This window comes from Scyliorhinus canicula, chromosome 11 (genome assembly GCF_902713615.1).
Source record: "Scyliorhinus canicula chromosome 11, sScyCan1.1, whole genome shotgun sequence".
Taxonomy (NCBI): Eukaryota; Metazoa; Chordata; class Chondrichthyes; order Carcharhiniformes; family Scyliorhinidae; genus Scyliorhinus; species Scyliorhinus canicula.
This window is the reverse complement of record NC_052156.1, coordinates 40,176,947-40,194,493: the sequence shown is the minus strand read 5'-3', so window position 1 is coordinate 40,194,493 and position 17,547 is coordinate 40,176,947. Positions and strand designations below refer to the sequence as shown.

Below are 17,547 nucleotides of genomic sequence, written 5' to 3'. Positions count from 1 at the left end.
GTTGTTTCATTGCTGTTGTTTCTGTCGTTCCTGTCTTTGTTGTTTTCGTTGCCGTACTTGTTGCTGTTTTTGTCGTTTCTGTCTTTGGTGTTGTCGCCGTCGTTGTTCCTGACTTTGTTGTTTTCGTTGCCGTTCTTGTTGCTGTTCTTGTCGTTTCTGTCTTTGGTGTTGTCGCTATCTTTGTTCCTGACTTTGTTGTTTTCGTTGCCGTCCTTGTTGTTTCTGTCTCTGTCGTTGTCGCTATCTTTGTGCCTGACTTTGTTGTTTGTCTTGTCGCGCTTCATGTTGCTTTTGTTCTTGCCGTTGTTGTTGTCGTTTCTGCTGTGCTTCTTGCTATTGTTGTTGGTCTTGTCGCGCTTCATGTTGCTTCTGTTCTTGCTGTTGTTGTTCTCGTTTCTGCTGTGCTTCTTTTGACTTTTGTTTTCCTTGTTATACTCTATGAGTGTCCCGTGTGGATAATTTGAGTCATTGAGCATTTCGTCTCGAGAGTGGTGCGAATGATCTGATGTTGCATCGGTGCTGGTGACATCAATCATGTGTGGAGGATTTGATTCCTCATCTTTGCTTTCTTGGTGCTCCTCTTCTGGAGTCAACTTCTTCTCGATTTCATTTGACGCGGTGTCTCTGGATTCTTGGTGCTCCTCTTCTGGAGTTAAAATCTACATGATTTCAGTTGACTTGGTGTCTCTGGACTCTTGGTGCTCCGCTTCTGGAGTTAAAATCTTCATGATTTCTGTTGATGTTGTCTCACTGGACTCCAGGTGCTCCTCTTCTGGAGTCAAAATCTGCATGGTTTCTTTTGGCGTGGTCTCTCTGGACTCCAGGTGCTCCTCTTCTGGAGTCAAAATCTGCATGTTTTCTTTCGGCGTTGTCTCTCTGGACTGTTGGGTGGCCCGACTCTGTGCCTCTGTACAGACAAGCTGAGAACTGTCAGTCTGGCTGTGATCCTGTACGTCGAGTGTGATCACCTTGTCACTGTTTTCGCATGCAGTAGGTAGAGGTACATTGTCTTCTTCTTGTTCATGTGAGCTTGTTAGACTTTCATAGTCTGCTTGTGGTTGCTCAGATACGGCGGGTTGACCTTCATGGTCTTGTTCATGCATGGTGTCAGTGGTTAGATGTACGTTGTCTTCTTCTTGTTCATGTGAGCTTGGTAGACTTTCATAGTCTGCTTGCGGTTGCTCAGATACAGCGGGTTTAGCTGCATGGTCTTGTTCATGCATGGTGTTCGCCAGGGAGTGTTTGCTTGCATCCCTGTTGGAGTCTTTCATCGCTCGCACTGTGGAGCCTGTCATCGCTCGCTCTGTGGAGCCTTTCTGTGCTCTCTGTGTGGCGTCGTCTTCGTCTTGGGTACTGCTGTCATCCAATGTATCGACGAGCTGCCATGGCATCATGGTGTTGGATTCATCTACCACGAGTAGATTCGTGTTGAGCTTTGCAACGGTGTCGCTGATGCTGTGATCAGCATATCCAAATAACTCAGCCATCTCTGAGTAGTATTCTTTGAAACCCAAATCATCTTGGTTGGCTTCTTCTACCACGAGTTGGTTCGTGTTGAACTTCGCGACCGTGTCGCTGATGCTGTGATAAGCATATCCGACTGACTCAGCCATGTCTGAGTAGTATTCTTCGAAAACCAAATCATCTTGGTTGGATTCATCTACCACGAGTTGGTTCATGTTGTACTTTGCGACCGTGTCGCTGATGCTGTGATAAGCATATCCGACTGACTCAGCCATGTCTGAGTAGTAATCTTCGAAAAACAAATCATCTTTTGTTGTTTCGGAATTCTTTTTGTTCTCTTCACTTTGGGTGGTGCAGACTGCTTTTTCCAGGGTGTTGTGCAAGTTATTTTTAACTGCTGGTTTAAGTTCAGGCGTTTTTCTGTGTTCTGAGGCAAGAAAATTTGCTTTTACCACTTTAAATGTCTTGTTTTCAATTTTCGGGCATTTCCCTTTTAAGTAGGCGTGGTCGGGATGCTCAGACGTCATGACGTCACGCGCAGGAATGCATTGCGCATGCGCAAATCGGCCTTCCTCCTTCACTGTGCAGTTTTGTTTCCATTGCGCATGCGCGGCTTGCGCATGCGCATTACGATCCGCGACCAAAACTTTTTTAGACTGCGCATGCGCATTACGATCGGCAACGCGACCTTTTTTTAACTGCACATGCGCGGCTTCCGGTTCCGGCGCATGCGCAGACGCAATTTGTAGTTTTTTGCTTGCCCGAGACTGCAAAATGTGCTCCGACGCCATTTTTTCGCGGATTTCAGCGATTTTTCTTTCTAAAAGTTGCGAGTTACCTTTTCTTTCCGATCTGGACTGGATTTCTGCGTTTTGGCTTTGTGAAAAATTCATGTTATTTCTTCTTTTTGATCTGTACTTTTCATTCGCGATTTCTTGTTCTTTTCGTGATTTTTTAAGTTTTGCATCACTCAGCCTCTCTGCAGTTTGGCCTCTGAGCATGCCTTGCTGTTCAAATTCCTTACAGTACTCTTCAAATTTGTTTAGTATCGTTTGTAAGCTGTTTCTGTCTTCATCTTTTGAGTATTTAAATCCATTATACACTTTCCTATTTACATGCCCTGCGGTGAGAATTGCTATTTTAATGTTGTCTGAGGCTGCTGCTACATCATTAGCTATGAGATAAATATCGAACATTTGTTTAAACCTTTTCCAGACATTTCTTACATTGCCAGTCAGGTCCAGCTGATATGGGTATTTAAACCACATCCTTGAATTAGCGATGTCTTCCCAAGTCAAATGTCCAGTAGGAGATTTCCATGCCATTTTGAGCTTTCTGTGTCTGCAGCTGAGTTGTCCTGTAGTAAGCGTCTGAAGCCACTCCTGGGTACCATGTGTTGTGCCTTGTGACTTAATAAAGCTCGTAGTCTCAAATGTGGAGAAGATGCTTTATTGTGAATTCGTTCTCTCTTCAGAGCGTTACCTACGGCTACCTCAAGTGCTATTAGCTGGCGTGTCTGTGTCCTACTCCAAGTTCTGCCCTCTGTGAAGTGTGTCCTCACTTCCTGTCCCGGTCTATTTATATGGCTCTCCCGTGCTCCCTCTAGTGTTTGCTCAGTTGTATTGCATCTAGTTAACTTGTGATCACCACACAGATCAGCAGCGTCTAGGAGAGGAACAGTCTGTGTTTGGAGGAGCAGTGAACACTAGCAGCAGTGGGTCTCCTGGGGTAAAAAATTTTCTTTCCGGTGGATGGTGGGAGAAGAAGGGAGAGAGAAGGAGACAGACAGAGAGAGACAAGGAAGGGAGAGCAAGGCAGGAGGAAGAGACAGTGGGAAACTTCCAGGAATGCTGCACTACTCAAGGCTTGTTGGGTGATTTGGTATCGAATTTCAATGTATATAGTACTTCAGTTACATTCTGTGATTTGTTTTAGTTTGCATGTTATTACAGCTAGGAGTGAAGAGTGCTGCACATGTACAGTATCTCAATTTGAACATTGTTCAAGAGAACCCACCTCCAGCTTTAATTTGGAACCTACGATTCACTTAGTTATTTCACTTAAAGTTGCAACTTTCAGGAACACTGCCACAACTTTAAGTAAGGACTTGCTTAAATGCTAGTGTATCACAAAATACTACTGAAAGCCAGTTTAGTAAAAGTGATAAAGTGATTAACTAAACTACAGATAAAGAGAAAAAAAATGACATTTTAAATCAGTATCCTATCTTGCAGGCCTATTGCTTGTATTCCTTCTTTCCAAAGTGGATGGATTGAAACTAGAGGTTTGGTTTAACTAACTGTGATGACTTCTGCAGGTGACTAGGTTGGCGTTTGTCTTATTCAGGTAGACGGTCTTGGGAGAGAAAGAAGGTTTCTTGTTCCACACCAGTTCTGTGGTTATAACACTGAAGCTTGCCTCGACTCTTCTTGGAAAAACAACAGTTGTTTTTTGCTGCACCTTCCTCATTGATCCGAGGTGGCACAGAGAAAAACCCTCTGACGATGTCCGAGTTTTTCCTGGGGCTTCCACACACAAAATGGATGTTCTCAGCCAGACTTCATACAGTTCAAAATGGCAACTATGTTAATTTTCAAGAATCAATTGTTTCACCAAACAAAGAAGTTAGTCATGTCGAGGCCCTTTGAAGTCCCTTCTTGTCTCCCATTCTCTTAGAAGCTATGGGGTTTTAGAAGGTACGATGGCATCCCTGGAAGGGTCTTTGACGGTTCAAGAGATGTAAATCTGACACAGTTTGTATGAACACAGAGTCCATATGCGTTTCAAAAAGGCTTTTGAACCCAATATAAAGATTTGAAGTTGTGGTCCTTAAAATCAGAGATATTATAATTACATGTTTGTGTGAACAGGATCACCAAAAATGTTCCAGGTTGTGCATGTATAACAGATGACATTGCAGTCACCAATATCACTAAGGAACAGCATAATCAAAATCTTCAGGTGGTGGAATTAAAAATCAATAAAACCTGGAATCAAAAGTCTAATGATGACCATGAAACCATTGTTGGTGGTCATATGAACCCATCTGGTTTACTAATATCCTTTAGGGAAGGACCTCTGCCATCCTTACCTGGTCCAGATCCACAGAAATGTGAGTAACCCAACGAGAGACTAGCAATCTACTCAGTTGTACCAAATCCCTAAAAAGTTACGAAAGTAATGAAGCCATACAAACCACCCTTCACACTCAGCCCTATCAAACCTGCAAATCCCTCCTTAATAACATCTGGGGCTTTTTTCAAAATAGGGAGAGCGGTGTCACATACTAGTCAAGCAACAGCCGGTTGCCCCAATGACCCAGGCACCACCATCACCATCCCCATCCAACTGGCAGGACAGACTCAGCAGAGGTGATGGCATAGTGGTATCCAGTCAAGAGGAAGTTGCCTTGGAAGTCCTGAACATCGACTTCGGACCCATGAAGTCTCTTGGCATCAGGTCAAACATGGACACGTAAATCTCCATATACCACCACCACCACCACCACCACCCCTTCCCACTGATAAATCAGTACTCTGTTAAACTCTGATGCTATCTCTGTAATAAGCACAAGAAAGTAAGTCTTAACTTCTTCAGCTCCATTTTGTGTTCTGCAATCACTTCTCTTATCACTCCACAGTGCCACCTGTATCCCTTTTATATGTACGTGCAGTCTAACAAACAATAAGTGTGGTTGGTTAAATAATTAAAGCTCCAATTCTAACTTAAAAACGGGAAAACAGTAACTCTTTCCCAACATTCTTCCTTGTTGAACACCATTTGGAGGAAGCACTTAGGGTGGCAAGGATTCTGTACTCTGGGTAGGGGACTTCAATGTCCATCATCAAGAGTGGCTCAGTAGCACAACTACTGACTGAGCCCTGAATCCAGCTGCTAGACTGGGTCCATGGCAGGTGATGAATGAACCAAGAGGGGAAAACATACTTGACCTCATCCTCACCAACTTACAATGCTCTCCATCATGTGTGGCACTACTATGCTAAGTGGGATAGACTTTGAACAGATTTAGTAACTCAAGACTGGACAACGATGAGGTGCTGTGAGCCATCAGCAGTTGCAGAATTGTACTCAATGTCATAGCCCAGCATATCCTCCACTCTATCATTACCACCAAGCCAGGCGATCAACTCTGGTTCAATTATTTTTTATTTTTTTAAAGATATTTTTATTGGTTTTACAATTACTTACAATTGCTATGGATAAAACTAATAAAAAAGAAAAAAACGAGATTACACAAAATGGGTATGCAAATGGAAAGAATGAAGGAAAAACATACATTCACGCAAATGGATCCATGTATAGATATAGGGCGCAGTTTTTGAGCTTCAGGAGTCAGTTATGCTTCTGCTGCCCCACTACTTGGGGGTGGGGGGGGGGGGGGGGGTTTGTTGGCATTGGCTGTATACGCGTGCACTTCAGGTTTGCTGATGTCGCCCCCATTTGTTCCTTCTGGCTCCCCTGCCCTGCGTTTGCCTCGGCATGTCAGCAGCCCCCACCATGTCTGCCTCTCTCCACAGTAAGGGTTCTGGCTGCTCTGAGACCCCACCCCCTAGTGCCACCCCCTCCTCCACCCAATCAGTGCGCAGATGCAAAACTGACTAGCTTACTTGTGGGGCAAAAGGTTGAAATTAATTACCCAGCAGGAGAAACTTGGGTCATCCTAGAGATATCAAAGGTTTACAGCGAGCCAAGATCATACAAAGTCACAACACCTAACTGATGCATGCTGAGGAGGAAGAGATGTCTACCCCCACTGACCCCCATCACTCCTCGGGTTCAGCAGCAATCCCTGCCTGCTCTTAAATTCTCTGAATGCCAAAGTGTCCCTTAATTCCTCTCCGACCAAGATTTGGTCACCTAATGTAGAGTTCTTCTGCAACTTGTACATATTATTTGAGAGTCTTCAATAAAAATAAACCAAAGTATTTGTTACCAACCACTAGTGTGTGATTGATAAAGTTTTCATAAAGAACCCAGTAACACAATAATACTGTTAACTGGAGAGCTCTTCACAACATTCCAGAACCTGACCACTAGATGGCTCTATAGACAGCAACCATAATATTTGAATGAAAGATTAATTAACTTCAAATAAATAATTTTAGTTTTGCTGTAAATTTTCGTGGTCTTACCCTTTAATTGTTAATCAAGATGGTTTCTCTTTTGCATAGCCCCCAAACAAGTACCATGATACATCACAGCAATTCGCCAAGCATTGCTATTGACAATAATTCCTCACTCTCCATCACCTCTTATTCAGAATTATCAACCAACAAATTCAACAACTTTTAGATTGAGCACCTGCTCCCGGACCAGCCTCCCAGAACAGGCGCCGGAATGTGGCGATTAGGGGCTTTTCACAGTAACTTCATTTGAAGCCTACTTGTGACAATAAGTGATTTTCATTTCATTTCATTTCAACAATATTTATTAATGTGGCTCTATGGTTCTCCTGTCACCTTAGCGTCCTTGTACAAGATGCTGTTGGTAGTAGGGTACTGCTACAAAAACAACCTCAACTGATTCTATTTGGCAGCACCAGCTGAGAAATCCATAATTTGGGCAATGCCAGCTCTGCCAAGTACTGACCTTACTCTGCCACACTGCCTCCTCCATCAAGAATGTCTTCTGCTTTAAATGAGAAGAAATAGGAGCAGAAGTAGGCCATCTGGCCCCTTGCGCCTGCTCCGCCATTCAATAAGATCATGGCTGATCTTTTTGCAGACTTCAGCTCCTCTTACCTGCCCGCTCACCATAACCCTCAATTCCTTTACTGTTCAAAAATCTGTCTATCTCAACATGGTAACCTCAACTGCAATTCCACAGACTCACAACCCTTTGGGTGAAGAAGTTCCTCCTCAACTCAGTCCTAAATCTGCTCCCCCTTATTTTGAGGCCATGCCCCCTAATTCTAGCTTCACCTGCCAGTGGAAACAACTTCCCAGCTTCTATCTTAACTATTCCCATCATAATTTTATATGTTTCTATAAGATTCCCTCTATAAAAATTGCAGCATGCTGCAATTACCATTTAAATAGAATCAGAGAATTTACAGTGCAGAAGGAGGCCATTCGGTCCATCAAGTCTGCACCGGCTCTGGGAAAGAGCACCCTACCGAGCCCCACACCACCCTATCCCCATAACCCATTTACCCCAGTCAACCAACCCCAAGGACAATTTTGGACACTAAGGGCAATTTAGCATGGCCAATCCACCTAACCTGCACATCTTTGGACTGTGGGAGGAAACCGGAGCACCCGGAGAAAACCCATGCACACACGGTGAGAACGTGCAGACTCCGCACAGACAGTGACCCAGCCGGGAATCGAACCTGGGACCCTGGAGCTGTGAAGCAATTATGCTAATGACTATGCTACCGTGCTGCCGGTAGTAGTCCATTCTGTTGTCATTCCTACCAAAATGGATGACCTCACATTTATCAACATTGTACTCCAGACCCCAGCCCACTCACTTAAATTATTTTCCAATTAAGGGGCAATTTAGAATGGCCAATCCACCTAGCCGGAACATCTTTGGGTTGCGGGGGTGAGACCCACACAGACACAGGGAGAATGTGTAAACTCCACATGGACAGTGATCCAGGGCCAGGATCGAACCCGGGTCCTCAGCGCTGTGAGGCAGCAGCGCTAACCACTGCGCCACCATGCAGCCCAAGAGCGTGAGTGTTGAAGGAAGTGGATCGGGTGTTTTGTTCTGGATCAACAGCTTCGAGTGTTGTTGGAGATGCACTCATCCAGGCAAGTGGAGTGTATTCCATCACACTCTTAGCTTGAGCCTTGTAGATGGTAGACAGACTTTGGGGAGTCAGAATGAGAATTACTGTCCACAGAAATACCAGCCTTTGACCTGTTCTTGTTGCCACAGTATTTATATGGCTGGTCCAGTTCAGTTTCTGGTCAATAGCAACCCCCAGGATGTTAATGATGGGGGATTCAGCAATGACAATGCCATTGAAAGTCAATGTCAAAAGAAATGCAGTTGTCAGTAAATGTGTATTTCCCTCACTATCATTGCCATTGTCTATAATTAAGCTGTTGACCTCCAGAGAGCCTGATATCATTTAATTGAACACTTTCATGCATTCTGTAAGCAGCTGTTGATCTCAGCTGTGTTTGTATCATTAAAGCAAAGAAGAGGGTCTTACCGAGTTTGCAAGTGCTCACTTGTAGCTTATGCAAGTCTACATACATTTAGTGTAAAAAAAATGCCCTAATTGTTTTGTGAAGCAAGATAATATTTTTTCTTCTTCTGGAACACATTTGTGATCATAATTTATTGCAACGAGCTTAGAGAGTTGGTTCAGGAAAAATTGTACAGGATTCAGAATTGCTTAGATCAGCACTTCTCAAATACCACCAACCCAATTCATGCAGTCAGGCCTGAATATATGGTAATATCTTTAAAAACTTAACTAAAAATAATGTCTGCCTAAACATGAAAATCAGAATGTGGATACTGATAAATGGATTACTAATGAAAGAGAAACAAAATGGGGCAGTAATAAGTTGGGAAATAAGTTGGTGGTAACTAAATATATAGAAGTTGCCTTAATACATACTAGGACGATAAAGCAATAATTTACTTCTCTTTAGCATTCCTCTCATACTTGAAGGCACCTCAAAGTACTTTCCATTCAGGGAAAAAGGAAAACATGCAAAAGATGAACAGAGAAATCCAAGAAGAGGTGGGGTGAATGAAGGATCAAAGGTTACAATTTTGAGACCTTCCAAGTATGGAGAAAGACAGAGAGAGGGAGCTCCACCGGCAGAGGCTTAATCACTTAAGCAGCAGTCACCATTAGTGGATCAGGAGGTGAAACCACAAGTAAGCTGATTGACTAAGTAGGACTGATATGTGTTGAAGCTTCTTCAACTGAAGCCAATTGTTAAAATAAGTTTGGTTAAGCCTATAAATGGAACAGAAAAGAACAAAGACAGGCACGGGGTAAGTTCAGCTTGGAGAGGATGTGGATGGTGAAGGTACAGACACCGTAAAAGAAGCCGAGACACAAAAATAATATGGGTGTGGAGTAGGATTTCAGCAAGCGCAGGCTGGCAATGTTGCAAGGGTGGATACAAGTGATATTGGTAATGATTAGACATAGGGAAAGTAAGCTCATCTAGGGATTAAACTCATTAAGGTTCTGCAGGTATCGACATGGTTTGAGGTGGCGGCAAAGAAAGCTAAAGACAGGTTCAGAGACATGTTAGTGTCAACTGATGATGATGCCATTGCTTTTATTTCCATTAAGTGAAAGAATGTTGGTTAATCCAGGTTTAATGGCTGTGAGACAATTGATTGGTTGAGCATGCAGAGATATAGAACATAGAACACTACAGCGCAGTACGGGCCCTTCGGCCCTCGATGTTGCGCCGACCTGTGAAACCATCTGAAGCCTATCTGACCTACACTATTCCATTTTCATCCATATGTCTATCCAGTGAGCACTTAAATGCCCTTAAAGTTGGCGAGTCTACTACTGTTGCAGGCAGGGCGTTCCACACCCCTACTACTCTCTGAGTAAAGAAACTGCCTCTGACATCTGTCCTATATCTATCACCCCTCAATTTAAAGCGATGTCCCCTCGTGTTGGTCATCACCATCCGAGGAAAAAGACTCTCACTGTCCACCCTATCTAACCCTCTGACTATCTTATATGTCTCTATTAAGTCACCTCTCAGCCTTCTCCTCTCTAACGAAAACAACCTCAATTCCCTGAGCCTTTCCTCGTAAGACCTTCCCTCCATACCAGGCAACATCCTAGTAAATCTCCTCTGAACCCTTTCCAAAGCTTCCACATCCTTCCTATAATGTGGTGACCAGAACTGCACGCAGTACTCCAGGTGCGGCCGCACCAGAGTTATGTACAGCTGCAGCATGACCTTGTGGTTCCGAAACTCAATCCCCCTGCTTATAAAGGCTAGCACACCATATGCCTTCTTAACAGCCCTATTAACCTGGGTGGCAACTTTCAGGGCTTTATGTACCTGGATGCCGAGATCTCTCTGTTCATCTACACTACCAAGAATCTTGCCATTAGCCCTGAACCACCTCACACTTTTCCGCATTAAACTCCATCTGCCACCTCTCAGCCCAGCTCTGCAGCTTATCTATGTCCCTCTGTATCCTATAACATCCTTCAGCACTATCCACAACTCCACCGACCTTCGTGTCATCTGCAAATTTACTAACCCATCCTTCTACACCCTCTTCCAGGTCATTTATAAAAATGACAAACAGCAGTGGCCCCAAAACAGATCCTTGCGGTACACCACTAGTAACTGAACTCCAGGATGAACATTTGCCATCAACCACCACCCTCTGTCTTCTTTCAGCTAGCCAATTACTGATCCAAACCGCTAAATCACCTTCAATCCCATACTTCCTTATTTTCTGCAATAGCCTACCGTATATAGCTGCATGCCATCAGTATACATACAGAAGCAGATCCGAAGGGCACAATTTTACTCAAGAGTTTGGAACTCCAACGTTGGCTGAAATGGGGATACTTGCTGACAGTGGGCAGCTCACTAATTTTACCAGAGGCAACCTCCGAATTGACTACCTCCAGGTTTACCATCCAATTAAGAGGGCAAGTAGCTCCGGATCCCTGACAGCCTCTGAGGCAGCTTGCAGATCAGGAGGGCGAGGCCACACCTGGAATAGTGTGTGCAGTTTTGGTCTCCTTATCTGAGGGAGGATGTTCTTGCTATAGAGAGGGTGCAGTTAAGGTTTATCAGACTAATTGCTGGGATGGCTGGACTGATGTACAAGGAGAGATTGAATTGGTTAGGGTTGTATTTGCTGAAGTTCAGAAGAATGAGGGAAGATCTCATAAAAACCTAAAAAGTTTAACAGGACCAGACAGGGTAGATGCATGGTGGGTGTGTCCAGAACTAGGGGTCACAGTCTGAGGATACGGGGTAGACCATTTAGGACAGAGTTGAGGAGACATTTCTTCACCCAGAGAGTGGTGAAATCATTACCACAGGGAGTAGTTGAGGCCAAAACATTATGATTTGAAGAAGCAGATATTGCACTTTGGCCAAAGGGATCAAAAGATATGAGGGGAAAAGCAGAATTAGGCTATTGAATTGGATGATCAGCCATGATCATAATGAATGGCTGAGCAGGCTCGAAGGGCTAAGTGGCCTCCTCCTGCTCCTATTGTCTATGTTTATATCAACATGGAGGCCCACTTGGAGATGCGTATTAAAGTAAAAATCAGATGGGCAAAGCTGGCAGGCCCCTCCAGATAGTACGTTGGATCCACAGGGATAGCCTTCCCACCTGGCAGCCCCCTCTTTAGGACATGGAGTATCCAGTCCCAAAGTGCTTTTCCCTGCTCTTCTCCCCCCCCCCCCCCCCCCCCCCCCCCCCCACCCCCCACTCACAACGGCTGAAGAGAAGCCACTTCCATGAGATTGATACCTGTCTGCGCTGCCAGCAAAATGCAGAGGGGGCTGGGGAAAAAGGAAATCGCCCCAATAGGAGCTCAATTATTTATATTAGTTGCCCACTTGTATTCAGCAGGTTGCCATTGTGCATTTGGACACGCTGGTTGGAACTTCACTCGAGGCAGGAATGTGTCTGGGAGCTATCCGAACATGGTTATTGAACCAGCCTGTCACCCCAGGGCCAGAAAAATACTAATTTATATTACTAGATGATATTATTGCTTGTGACAACGTCAGAAATCAAGCATAGAACCTTGGGATACATTAATAGGGAAGAAAAAAACTGTTAGAGGTAATGAAATGTCTGTTGTCAAACACGAGCAGAACCTGGAAAGGTGGAAGTCACAGTGGTGTATAACAGGAGAGATACTGGAAGAGGACAGAGAATGTTAAAGGTTTCACAGAGACCAAACAGGATGAAAAGAGGCAGTAAACAGAGATCACAATCACACACACCATAATTCATGACTCTGATATGTAGTTTCAGTGGTATAAATAAGCATAACATTTAGAAGAGGGCATATGATCTTCAGAACATGAGAAAAAATAGAAATAAAATACAGCTGTATACTCTGTAGGCATTCCGAAGTACAGATTTTTCATTTAAGTCAAATATAATTCAAGTAGCATAGCATGCCCACAATGCAACATAGCAAGAACCTTCTTATTGCCGAACATGTCCTTCCGGGAAGGGAATCAGTCATCCTTATCTGGTCTGGCGTACATGTGACTTCATGCCCTTCTAAATGCCCTCAGGGATGGGCAATAAATGTTGGCTCAGCCAGCGATGTCCACATCCCATGAACAATTTTTTTAAAAAGACATGCTGTTGGAATTTTTCATTTTGCATTCATCAGAACGAACACAGGAATACAAATTTCAAAGGAAACAACCATTTCTATTGCATGAGAAAAGGATGCTGATTGGTTAGTTGAGTGCTGATTGGCCAACCAATTATATTTGTCTTGATGAGTGCAAAATGAAAAACCTGAACAACATGTCTCTCGTCTCAGCAATACTCAAGTTCTGTACTACCAAGGGGAACTACCAAGGGGATAGACAAGTTTTTTTCCAGGTGTATTACAATGTTTCTTCTTAAGATGTACCTCTGCATATTTTAACTTTTCTTGAAGCTTCCTATTTTTTTCTTCCTCTCTTTGTTTATCCAGGTCTTGGAGCCACTTTTTTTGTTGTTCACGTTTTATTGCACTGAAAGGATGCTCTAATGGTGCGGATTCCTGTATGACACCAAAAGAAAGCACTTCAAATAACTTAGAAACAGAAATCAACCTACTTATGACTTGACTGTTTCAAGCTATCAAAATATACTGGTAGCGGAATAACTAGTAGGCTGTCATTCGGAAATGGTTACACTGATGCAGATTTTAGTTCACTCCTGTATTCACAACAAACATACACTGGAGCAAGTACTAAAACTAGCATCTGTTGTTGCCGAAGACAAACAAGATGGATCAAATTATGCGCTTTGGCAGCAGTCCAGATACATACATATATAGAGAGTCATATTTTGGATATGTCAATATGAAATACACAACTATATTGTGAGCCAGAGCAGGGAATTTTCATCCCATTTTAGACAGGTGGGCTTACACTGAGAACATACAACAAACATTTTGTGTGGTATAAACATAGTAAAAACATTAATATTTGACAGCAGTTTGGCACAATAACATGGTGTTGATAAACAAAGTAATGCATTGTCCATTACTGAAGTAGGGAATAAGTGTTTGGCTTGGTGGTGCCATTCCTGCCTCAACATCAGAAGGCAGGAAGATCAAGACCCATTTCAGTCTCTTCCAGCAAGGGGAGACCCACAGTCCAGCTCCGAACTCTGGAATATTCACATCCAGTGGGAGTGAGAACAAGTGCCTCTGTTACCACCCCACCCCAATTCAAAAAGTGGAGACTGCAAAAAAATAACTTCTTACCCCAAGCACAAATGCTGAACGGATGGCAGCAGGTAAATCTGGAGAACTAAAGCTAGAAGCTTTACCAACGTTACGATCTGAAGAAACGGTTGTATTTGATGTGTTCGCAACAGTGGGGGCGGTGCTAATAACACGACCATCAGTAGGTAAAGTTGCTCGTGACTAAGAAAAATGAAGGAAACAATCTCAACTTTGTAATTTCATTATATACACAACAGCATAATACTGGATTATCTCAGACATTTCTTGGTGTTACTGGTTGTACAAAAGTAAAACAAAAATAAATGTTCGTTCTAGATTTGAGAGAAATACTTGACAAATACTTTCCCATGAAAGAAGCTTCCATGATGAAGAACCTTTTCCAAACACTTGGTCACATCCTGATCCATCAATTTTCAAGGTATTAGGATGCTATATTTTAATCAGAGGGCAATTACAAGGTTCCCTACTGCTCCTTAAATAGCAAGATATATTGTATGGCTTTTTCTGTGTTTAAGTTTAGTCTTTTTAGCATTTTCTGTAGATTGAAATGATTTTTGCAAAGATTGTCAAACTTCCCAAAAAAAAATTAATTTGAGCAACTATATAAGTGCCAACTTGGAAATCCAATTAATTAAAAGAAACAGGCCATCCTTCAACATAAACTGGATCCCTGGTGCTCAGTTTGTGTGGTAAAATTCAACGAGATTCAAATTTGGCAGGCCCTCTGCTGACTATAGATCAACTGCTGACCTGTACTCTCACTATAAAATTCTGGTCCAGTGTTGCCATCATCACATGAAAAGTTTTTTTAGTTCACAGGTCTGTCAAGCAAAATCATTGTTGAAGCTGACCTGATTTTCTGATCTTAACGAGATGAGTTAGAACTACCTGTTTAACTACTGTGAAGAAATGTCAGAGAAAAGACATCTATAAATATTTCTTCAAGTTCAGTAACGAGGAACTTCTGCACTGTTATAGCTGCCATTTTTTGGATGAGTTTTTATACCAAGGCTGCTTTGTTCTGCTCAGTGAATCCCATGTGACTACCTGAAAAATATGGGAGTTCATCCCTGTGCCCTGATCGTTATTCGCCCGTCAGCTATCACTACAAAGATTAAGTGATCACTCATCTCACTGGCATTGCTGAGATTTTGTTGTGAGATTTGGTTGCCACGTTTGCCTATATTACAACAGTAATTACACATCAAAATTCTTCAATTTTACATTGTCTCTGTAAAATGCTTCGATATGTCTGGAGGTTGTGAAAGCTGCTACATAAATGCCCATAAATGTAAGTTCTTTCTTTCTACATCAACTATCAACAGCTTTGAATACCAGCAATGGCCAGTCCGTAATCAAAGACACTATCAGGCAACTTTAGTATAATAAGCTCTTTATAGTGCCAGGTAGCAGGTATAAGATTACTAACTTATATAACCTATTAAATTAGATAGCTTGTCTAGGCTCTAGCAATTGCATCCTACCTGACCATTTTCTATGCAAACCTGTTTTAACCCTTCATATGCTGCTACTAGTGATAAAGATTTAAAATTAATATGATATCCACCATCACAAAACTCTTCCTAGAACCTCACCCAAGCAGTCAGCTTTCATAGCAAGTTACTTAAAAGTAGAGAAGCATCAGTCAAGACTGATGGGGTCCTTGCCCAATGTCTAAGAAGTGCACTTTCAGCACCAGTCTATAAAGGAGCAGAAATATTTTACGCTTTGATGAGAAACGAAAAGGTGTCACAACACTATCATTTCTCAATGTTCCTTTTCTGTGGCCGAAAGACCATTGTACTAGTTTATTTTTAGATTAGCAGGGACCACCCCCGCTTTCCCAAATCTATTTCCTGAAGTTGTGTGACAAATAGGGAAAATATCTAGGAAATTGGGCAAAGTAATGTTTCTGTATGTGTGCATTTGTAAAACAAAATAGCTACAGAGAAACAATGCCTGAGTCAGACTACAGATTTAATTCAAAAAATAACTTTGTCTATTTTTCTTAATTAAGAGATAAATAATTTAAAAGCAAGCAGAGAGATTGAAAGAAAAAGGGAGGAACAGTGTGCAAGAGAGAATAAATATGTTTTTTAAAATTTAACTCCCACCTTTGCTTCACATGTTGCAAGTATGCTCTCGCCTTTGGAAATTAAGGGTGCCCCTGCACCAGGTCTTCCCCATGGATTCCACTCCAAAAATTCTGAAGCTGCGTTATCTTTTTGTAATAGTTTCTTTAAAGCCACCTGTTCATCTGCAGATTTCCAATAACCAAACGTCTTGTTAATGATGTCAGGCAGCCTTATGAGCAGCATTTATTTCATATATATATATATATATATATATATATATATATATATATATATTTATTCTTGTAAAAAGAATTCTCACAAATAACACGACAAGCATGCAAAATAGGTACAATATAGTATATGAATTATTGCAAAGATAAAAAAAAGTAAATTTTCTCAACAGTACAGCTGACGCTGTCTGGATCTTTGACGCAGGAGATAAACGGTTGCCATCTCGGGTAGAATCTCTCAACATAACCCTGGATGGTAAACTTAATATTTCAAAATGCAAAAAAGGCCTCCAACTGAGCAGTATCCGTCTCCGGGCTATCAATGAGGCAAAGGCAATAACGTCTGCTTCTACCCTAGAATTAACTGCCGGAGAGTCCAAAAATATGGCCACCAGCGGGCACTGCTAATTCTAATCAGAGAATATTAGATAGGTGTTAAAAAAGGAAGCCCAGAAGCTGGCAAGTCTGGAGCAGGAACAAAACTTATATGTGTGATCTGCAGGGGCAAGTGAACAGCAGTCACATCTGCTCTCAACATGAGGAAAAATGCACTCATCCTTGCCTTGGTCAAGTGTGTCCTATATAGCACTTCAAATTGAATTAGACTCAACTGGACATATGAGGACGTGGAGTTGACCCTGGACATGGCCTCTCCCCAAGCCTCGCTTGTGAGTGTAAGCCCAGTTCATCTCCCATTCCGTCCTCACTCTGTTCAGTGGGAGGGATGAGATGAGGGAATGTGGCCATATAAGTCTGAGATAGACCTACTGCCCGGCTGAACAGAGGAAAGAATCCTCACCAGTAAGGTGGAAGGTGGAGCTGAGGAATTGAACAAACGAATATGATATAAAATGGGATAATTCGTTAGAATAATGTAGAGGTTGGGCAGCACGGTGGCGCAGTGGGTTAGCCCTGTTGCCTCACGGCGCCGAGGTCCCAGGTTCGATCCCGGCTCTGGGTCACTGTCTGTGTGGAGTTTGCACATTCTCCCCGTGTTTGCGTGGGTTTCGCCCCCACAACCCAAAGATGTGCAGGGTAGGTGGATTGGCCACGCTAAATTGCCCCTTAATTGGAAAAAATTAATTGGGTACTCTAAATTAAAAAAAAAAAAGAATAATGTAGAGGATAGAGCCGGTCTGATGGTAGTGAGTTAGCAGGCAATGAACAAAGGAATTGAGCAAAGCATGGCCAGAAAGGGGGGAGGGGAGCCTCGTGCAGAGGACGGTGAAAAGAATGCTGGGTAACAAGAGGCCCAGGATTGAGGAATGCGAAGTGAGCCAATCAGGATATATGGCCAGGTCAGGAGGTGTATAGGATGACCTATGGGAATCTTGTATGTGATGTTGAT

General features: G+C 42.7%; 1 protein-coding gene across 5 annotated transcripts in view; it reads right to left on the bottom strand.

Annotated features, from left to right (window-relative positions):
* ccdc66 (coiled-coil domain containing 66) overlaps nt 1-17,547 on the bottom strand; it is a 117,572-nt gene that overhangs the window by 51,103 nt on the left and 48,922 nt on the right. For all 5 annotated transcript variants that reach the window (XM_038812806.1, XM_038812807.1, XM_038812808.1 and 2 more), the window contains exons 7-9: nt 16,009-16,151; nt 13,913-14,074; nt 13,070-13,201 (exon numbers count right to left, since the gene is read on the bottom strand). In XM_038812806.1, the coding sequence (XP_038668734.1) occupies nt 13,070-13,201; nt 13,913-14,074; nt 16,009-16,151 (437 nt within the window). The remainder of the gene's footprint in view (nt 1-13,069; nt 13,202-13,912; nt 14,075-16,008; nt 16,152-17,547) is intronic.